Genomic DNA, 9166 nt, shown 5'->3' on the forward strand with positions numbered 1-9166 from the left:
GACTTCTTGAGTTCCCAAGGAAAGGAGCACAGTAATTATTATGATATAGGTTATAAAGAAGTGCGTTTTGTGAGGAGCTCTCTTGATTCCTCTGACGCATATTATTTTATGCAAGAATCATCATCTGATTGCAAGGTGAATTTCTATTTCTGTATCACCGCCATGAGATTTCTTCCCCATAGCAAATATGTTAAAAGTAATTAATATTAATATTTATTTTTACCATATTGACTTTTTTTTTTCTAATATGTTAACAATAAATAAATTTAACGTACTACCTTAATGTTTTAAATAAATTATAAATATAAGTTGAACTTCATAAATTTGCAATAAGAAAATCGCAATTAAATTGGGATCATTTAAACGTGGCAGGCAAAGCAAAGTCCCGGCCGCCTTGTCACCTCTAGTCCTCCCTATAATTTCTCTATATGTATGGCGCCGGAGAAATGGCCTTTTCGACACATTATAATCCATTCCGTCATGGCCGCCGCATCTTTCTCTGCCACTTCCGACGATGGAGTCGCTGTCACCGAGATCGCGCCCCTCCGCGTCTTCTTCATCCCCTTCTTCGCGTCCAGCCACATGATTACCATGGTTGACCTTGCCTGCCTTTTCGCCGGTCGGCCCGGAGTCGAGCCCACAGTCGTCCTCACACCCGCCAACGCCGACCTCATCCGTTCCACCCTCGACCGCTCCGCCGCCGCTGGCCGCTTCGTCCGCCTCCTCCTCTTCCCCTTCCCTTCCGTCGGGCTCCCCGATGGTGTTGAGAACATCGCTACCGCCCCCGCCTCTGACACCTGGCGTGTCTACAAGGCCCTCGAGCTCGCCCAGTCCATCCACGACGAACTCATCCGACTCCATCGCCCCGACGCCGTCGTCGCCGACATCCCCTACTGGTGGACCACTTCCATTGCCGCTTGTTGGTTCCGGTAAATTCCGGAGTATGCAAACTGATCGTCGAGGCTAGTGTTCGACACTATCTCCGTAAACGATATTGCTCCGCTACGGTGCTTAACGGATTGTTGCAATTCGTTCCCAAGATACAACGACGACAATCGTCTCGGAATCGTAGCACTCCGACTTCCGAGACCAGCGAACCTTCTCGTAGGCTTCTTGGACTCTTGAATGCACAAGATGAGTGAGTGAATACTTGAGGAAAAGAAGATTAAGTTGAGTGAGTTGATTCCAATCTGGAGGGTTCTATTTATACAGAAGGAAGAGGCTTTAGGGAGGGGTGTGACCTTTGGGTGGATTAATCTGGGCCGTCCGGACTGAAGAGTTATAACCCTTCACATAGCCCCTTTAATCTCATCCATCAGATCTAAGAGTTGTGACCCTCAGATCTATCAGCCATCGGATCTGGATCCATTGATCCGATGCTTCAGATCATGTCTCATCCCAAGCCGTCAGATCGTGACTCATTGTGATCCAACGCTCTAGATCGCATCACAAGCGATCCACCATACTTCTTTGATCAACGTTGATCAACGGCTGCCATCCGTTCGCCCAACCAACTGTCCAGTCATCTCCCTTTGCCCACGAGGATGCCACATAGGCACTGCCATGTCAGGTACTAGCCTGACACGTCACCCGAGTGCCATGTAGGCACTGCAATGTCACCTGGAGCATAAATTTAAGCTCCTCGCGACGATGCGAAGTGCAAAGTGCGCCTACAAAGCGCCCATTGCGCACGTGGCGCGTGGCGGGCTCACAGGTGCGAGCACCTGCTCGCCCTGAGTACCTGGTCCTTTTCTGAGTTAACTCCAATAACTCAACATCATTAATAAGTAAGGAATGCACATCGGAAATTTCCGATGTGGGACTATTCTCCCTTGCATTTCCTTAATGAATAACCAACGTTATTTTGGGCCGACTTTGAACATTAATTTCTCATTCACCCTTAATCGGTTTGAGCAAATTAATAGTCTAAATCTATCTACGCGAAACGTAGATTTCAATTTTGAAGTCAATTACGACTTTCAACAATTGATGGCTTCCGATTTTTCCTCCTCAAAATCGTATTGGTCCATTTAGGCCCCAATATCCAACAATCCCCCACATGAATGGAAATTAATGTAATGCGTGTATGCATGCTGACACTTTACAAGAGTCCAATCGATAAGTCACTGCATCGGGAGAGGTAGCTTGTGGCTTTGAACCTTCCGTAGTGGAATGCTATCGAGTATACTAGGCTGCGCAGTGAACGTGATGTCTTGAACTGCTCAGCTGTTTGTGTATACTAAGACAATAACACCCACACAGAGACCTATCTCACCTACTTTAGGTTCTCATGGTTGGTTCCGTTTTGGCCATGGACACCATCTTGGATTCATGAGTGTTTCATTGAAGCGGCCTGTCTTCACACTCACATAGGTGACACTTCTATCAAGAGTATCCTACTATACTCCACCTTATAAGGTATAGAAGTCACTAAAAGTATAAGCTTAACCTCACTACATGAGGTAGGACAGCACAAATTCATCCTAGGATTGGGATAGAGATAAACTATCTCCTGTGCTGAACCACAACTTCTGAAACTTTGTTGTCCCATTGAACCAAGATCTTGGGATCTCCAGTTAACAAGGTTGAGTTTTCCACTTCAGTCGTTTTCAGTTGTAGATTTTTTAATCCCATTCCTCTTGATGAGCAGTATACTTGATCTCGACTCAACCCTTTTGTAAGAGGATCTGCTAAATTATCTTTGGACTTAACATAGTCGATTGCAATCACTCCATTCGAGATCAACTGCCTAATGGTATTATCACTACGACATATATGTCTTGACTTCCCATTATACATACTACTCTGTGCCCTTCCAATCGCCGATTGACTATCACAGTGGATCAGTACGGCAGGTAAAGGTTTTCCCAGCTCGGAATATCTTTCAAGAAGTTCCGCAGCCATTCAGCTTCCTCAGCTGCTTTGTCTAGTGCTATAAACTCGGATTCCATAGTTGACCGAGCAATGCACGTCTGCTTAGTGGATTTCCAAGATACTGCTCCCCCACCGATCGTGAATACATATCCACTAGTGGATTTGGAGTCTTTTGTATCTGATATCCAATTAGCATCACAATATCCCTCCAACACAGCGGGATATTTTCCATAATGTAATCCATAGTTCATAGTATATTTCAAATATCTAAGAACTCGCATCAATGCCTTCCAATGGGCGTCGTTTGGATTACTGGTGAAACGACTCAGCTTGTTGACCGTACAGGCAATATCCGGACGTGTGCAGTTTGTAAGATACATCAAACTGCCTATTATCCGAGAGTATTCCAACTGCGATATGGTCTCACCATGGTTTTTCGCTAAGTGTTGACTTAGATCCATAGGTGTTTTTACAGTAGAAAGATCGTACGCATTGAATCTTTTCAATACTGATTCTACATAATGGGATTGTGTTAGAACTATCCCCTCTGATGTCCTGAGAATTTTAATTCCCAATATAACATCTGCTTGACCCATATCTTTCATATCAAAATTTTTGGTCAACATTTTCTTTGTAGTCATGATTACATCATGATTACTGCCCATTATTAGCATGTCGTTTACGTACAGACAGACGATTATATAGCCTTTGGGTGTGTCTTTGACATAAATGCATTTGTCACATTCATTTATTCTGAATTCGTTTGACAGCATTACTTTGTCAAATTTTTCGTGCCATTGTTTAGGCGCTTGCTTAAGTCCGTATAACGACTTAACAAGTAGACACACCTTTTTCTCATTTCTTGGAGCTATGAACCCTTCGGGTTGCTCCATATAAATTTCTTCTTCCAACTCACCATTTAAGAACGCAGTCTTAACATCCATTTGATGTATTTCAAGGTCATACAGTGCTGCAATGGCTATTAGCACTAGTATGGACGTAATCCTTGTTACTGGTGAGTAGGTGTCGAAGTAATTAAGGCCTTCCTCTTGCTTGTACCCTTTGGCTACAAGTCTGGCCTTATACTTGTCAATTGATCCATCAGCTTTATACTTACGTTTTAGTATCCACTTACAACCTAATGGTTTATTACCAGAAGGAAGGTCTACTAATTCCCAAGTATGATTATTCATGATAGACTCAATCTCACTATTGACAGCTTCTTTCCACATTGGAGCATCGGGACTAGAGAGAGCCTCACTTAATGTTCTTGGTTCCATTTCTGACATGAAAGTCATGTAATCTGGCCCGAACGATTTCTCAACTCTAGCCCGTTTGCTACGACGTGGCTCTTTGTTTTGATCGTCAATAGTTCTTTTATAACAGCTAAGTTCGGTAACGACATTCTCGTTTGAACTTCCGTTGTTATCATTTTCAACATTTCCCTTCTTATTTGGGAATACGTTTTCAAAGAATATTACATTCCGAGATTCTATGGTTGTTCCCACATGAATATCAGGAATGTCTGATTTGTGAACTAGGAAACGATATTCACTACTATTATGGGCATATCCGACAAATACCGCATCGAACGTTTTAGGTTCGATCTTTACTTGCTTTGGTTTAGGTACTTCGACCTTTGCCAAGCACCCCCACACTTTCAGGTATTTGTACGATGGCTCGCGGCCTTTCCATAGTTCATAAGGAGTTTTATCACTTTTCTTATGAGGGATTTTGTTGAGAATGTGATTTGCCGATAATATTGCTTCCCCCCACAAGTTTTGAGGTAAGCCTGAATTTATCAACAAGGCATTCATCATCTCTTTTAGTGTCCGATTTTTACGTTCGGCAACACCGTTCGATTGAGGTGAGTAAGGTGCCGTTGTTTGATGAATAATGCCAGATTCTGAACAAAATTCATTAAACGGTGCACCATATTCTCCACCTCTATCGCTATGAATTATTTTAATTCGTTTGTCAAGTTGATTTTCAACTTCTGTTTTATAAGTTCTAAATGCCTCTAGGGCTTCGTCTTTACTTCTTAAAAAAAAGACATAACAGAACTTTGTGCAGTCATCGATAAAAGTAATAAAATACTTTTTACCTCCTCTAGTTTGCACAAATTTCAAGTCGCATAGATCACTATGTATTAACTCTAGAGGAGTCGTTGACCTTTCCACCGAATGAAAAGGTAGTTTCGTCATTTTTGCTTCCACGCACACTTCACATTTGTGTGTTCCGTCAACATTGACGTTTGGTAATAAATTTAATTTGGCGAGACGTTTAAGAGTATTATTATGCACATGTCTGAGTCGATCATGCCACAAATTAAAACACTCAACAACATAACTGGAAGCATTTATTTTATTACCATCAATATTTCGGAGTACAGGCATTACAACCATTTTGAATAGACCCTTTTCTAGGTACCCCTTTCCTACGAAGATATTATTCTTCGTAAGTACAAAGTTGTCTGACTGGAACACTAGCCTAAATCCGGCCTTAACTAGTGCCGCTCCAGAAACTAGGTTCTTACTGATGTCGGGAACATGGAGTACATCAATGAGTGTTAGCTCCTTTCCGGACGTCATCTTCAGAACAACTTTTCCGAGTCCGACAATTGACGACGTCGTGGAATTACCCATATAGAGCTTCCTGCCATTTATCGGAGTATACTTGGAGAACATCGCCTTATCGGAACAGATATGACGAGTTGCTCCAGTATCAATGAACCACTGCTTCGGGTTGGTATCCACCAAGTTGGCTTCAAATACAACCGCAGTGAGATCCAAGTCCTCAAGAGAGGTTGCGGCGTGGTTCGCGGCATCCTTTGGCCCTTGGTTGGCTTCTTCGGGTCCTTGGACAGGTGTCCTGCCTTTCCACAGTTGTAGCAGGATCCCTTGAACTTCTTCGCTTGTGCCTTCTTCTTGAACTATTTCGGCTTTTTAGCGTTCGGCTCGACCAGGTTGGACATATCGTCTATAGTCCGCTTGGTTCCTCTGCAGTCGGATAACTTTCGATTATCCTCCTCTATTCGTAGCCTCAGGATCAGGTCTTGCAGCCCTATCTCCTTTTGCTTGTGCTTTAGGTAATTCTTGAAATCCTTCCATGACGGAGGGAGCTTCTCAATTACCGCAGCAACTGCGAATGACTCGTTCAGCTTCATTCCTTCGGCGTCCAGATCATGCAGTATTAATTGCATATCTTGGACTTGAGATGAGACGCTCTTTGAGTCCACCATCTTGAAATCCAGAAACCGGCCGACAATGAATTTCTTCAGTCCGACATTTTCGGTCTTGTATTTCATCTCAAGCGATTCCCACAAAGATTTCGCTGTCTCCAATGAACAATACACGTTATACAACGTGTTGTCTAAGGCGTTGAGAATGTAGTTGCGACACAGAAAATCTCCGTGCGTCCACGTATCGCAAGCAGCCTTGCTACCGTCCGTAGCGACTGGCGGGTCTTCACGCAAAGACCGTACAAGGTTTAGCGTTGTTAAGTAGAACAACATCTTCTGCTGCCATCTTTTGAAGTCGGCTCCGGTGAATTTCTCCGGCTTTTCTCCGTGCGGAATGGATGTCGGAACGGCCGTCGAAACGGCGGTCGGAATGGTGGTTGGAACGTCGTTGGTTACAAGCATTAGTAGTTGTTGGTTCCGGTAAATTCCGGAGTATGCAAACTGATCGTCGAGGCTAGTGTTCGACACTATCTCCGTAAACGATATTTCTCCGCTACGGTGCTTAACGGATTGTTGCAATTCGTTCCCAAGATACAACGACGACAATCGTCTCGGAATCGTAGCACTCCGACTTCCGAGACCAGCGAACCTTCTCGTAGGCTTCTTGGACTCTTGAATGCACAAGATGAGTGAGTGAATACTTGAGGAAGAGAAGATTAAGTTGAGTGATTTGATTCCAATCTGGAGGGTTCTATTTATACAGAAGGAAGAGGCTTTAGGGAGGGGTGTGACCTTTGGGTGGATTAATCTGGGCCGTCCGGACTGAAGAGTTATTCACATAGCCCCTTTAATCTCATCCATCAGATCTAAGAGTTGTGACCCTCAGATCTATCAGCCATCGGATCTGGATCCATTGATCCGATGCTTCAGATCATGTCTCATCCCAAGCCGTCAGATCGTGACTCATTGTGATCCAACGCTCTAGATCGCATCACAAGCGATCCACCATACTTCTTTGATCAACGTTGATCAACGGCTGCCATCCGTTCGCCCAACCAACTGTCCAGTCATCTCCCTTTGCCCACGAGGATGCCACATAGGCACTGCCATGTCAGGTACTAGCCTGACACGTCACCCGAGTGCCATGTAGGCACTGCAATGTCACCTGGAGCATAAATTTAAGCTCCTCAATGCGAAGTGCAAAGTGCGCCTACAAAGCGCCCATTGCGCACGTGGCGGGCTCACAGGTGCGAGCACCTGCTCGCCCCTGAGCAGAGAGTACCTGGTACTTTTCTGAGTTAACTCCAATAACTCAACATCATTAATAAGTAAGGAATGCACATCGGAAATTTCCGATGTGGGACTATTCTCCCTTGCATTTCCTTAATGAATAACCAACGTTATTTTGGGCCGACTTTGAACATTAATTTCTCATTCACCCTTAATCGGTTTTGAGCAAATTAATAGTCTAAATCTATCTACGCGAAACGTAGATTTCAATTTTGAAGTTAATTACGACTTTCAACAATTGATGGCTTCCGATTTTTCCTCCTCAAAATCGTATTGGTCCATTTAGGCCCCAATATCCAACACCGCTGACCTCGGAATCCCTCGCATTACCTTCCACGCCGTCGGCTGCTTCGCCCAGCTCGTCATGAACAACCTCTTCCGTATCCGGTCGGAGCTAGCCATCAACAATGGGAGTAGTAGTCCTACTCCGATCGTGTCCGTCCCTGGTCTGCCAGGGAGGTCGATTTCCATCCCGCGGGCGGAGCTCCCGAACTTTTTAAAGGCGCCCAATCACGTGACCGCCGCGTGGGATCGGATGAAGCAGGCGCAGCTGAAGTGTCACGGCGTGGTGGTCAACACCTTCAGCGCCCTCGAAGGCGAGTACTGCGAGGAGTACCGCATGGTGGACGCCCGGCGCGCCTGGTTCGTGTGCCCTGTCGCGCTGACCGCCAATGCAGGCATCGAGCGGGGAGGAGGCGAAACAGGGGAGGCGACCGGAAAGGAGTGCCTGCGGTGGTTGGACGAGCGGGAGGAGGGGTCGGTGGTGTTTGTGTGCTTCGGGAGCTGGTGCTTCTTCACGGACGAGCAGCAGCGGGAGCTAGCTGCCGGGCTGGAAGCCTCGGGCCGGCCGTTCCTGTGGGCGGTGAGGGCGGCGGAGGAGAACGGATGGATGGAGGAAGGATGGGAGGAACGGGTGAAGGAGAGGGGACTGGTTGCCCGGGGCTGGGTACCGCAGGTGGCCATCCTCGGCCACCAGGCCGTGGGGGCCTTCCTCACCCACTGCGGATGGAACTCTGTTCTGGAAGCCGTCACCGCCGGGGTGCCGATGCTGACGTGGCCGCTGGTATTCAAGCAGTTCATTAACGAGCGGCTGGTGGTTGAAGTGGTCGGCGCGGGACGGCGGGTGTGGGAGGGGCCGCGCGCCGAGGCCGAAGCGGAGAAGACGGTGGTACCACGGGAGGCCATCGCCTCGGCTGTCACGCGGTTCATGGAGGCGGGCGGAGGGAGGGAGGAGGCCGCGAAGAAGGCCACGGAATTAGCGGAGGCGGCGAGGGCGGCGGCGGAGGAGGGCGGGTCGTCGCAGCAAGATCTGGAGAATCTGATCGACGAACTGGTGGCAGCGGGCCGCCGTGGAACGGTAGAGAGCCAATTAGCTTAATCAATTACTCCAATTTAGTCGCAATTAATAAAAATGTAGGACGATAAGTATGGATCCTATTGGTACCCGATGCCTTAATGCTTATCTTAATTATTATGAATCTAAAAAGGGACGCACTTCTTATTTTTTTAAATTTATTGTTTTAGAGAAGTTTATATATTAAAGCCAAATAATAATAAAAAATATTATCGACTGGCAAATTAGCTTGTAAAATTCTTTGGAGGAAAGTATCAGTGCCAACTGCCACGTGTAATTTAGGGAAACGCGACTTGAACGTCGTTTTATACTAATTATGAAATGCATTTTTCATTTCGTTAAATTTTGTTTTTTTTCTTTTTCTTTTTAATTTTTGCAGAAAAAACAAGAGTAGGTCTATTTCCCAAAAATTCTAAACAATTTAGGGCAAATTGCAGTTTCATTTGCCGTTGCTTGTCTGGTGGTGG

The 9166-nt window shown here is 45.8% G+C and overlaps 1 protein-coding gene across 1 annotated transcript; it reads left to right on the plus strand.

Annotated features, from left to right (window-relative positions):
• The first annotated feature begins 432 nt into the window (after positions 1–432).
• On the plus strand, positions 433–8830 carry LOC121972604 (scopoletin glucosyltransferase-like). The gene is made up of 3 exons (XM_042524257.1): positions 433–929; positions 2840–2855; positions 7632–8830. The coding sequence occupies exons 1-3, from the start codon at positions 433–435 to the stop codon at positions 8721–8723; spliced, it is 1605 nt and encodes a 534-aa protein (XP_042380191.1). The 3' UTR covers positions 8724–8830.
• Positions 8831–9166: the final 336 nt, after the last annotated feature.

This window comes from Zingiber officinale, chromosome 4A (genome assembly GCF_018446385.1).
Source record: "Zingiber officinale cultivar Zhangliang chromosome 4A, Zo_v1.1, whole genome shotgun sequence".
Classification (NCBI taxonomy): Eukaryota; Viridiplantae; Streptophyta; class Magnoliopsida; order Zingiberales; family Zingiberaceae; genus Zingiber; species Zingiber officinale.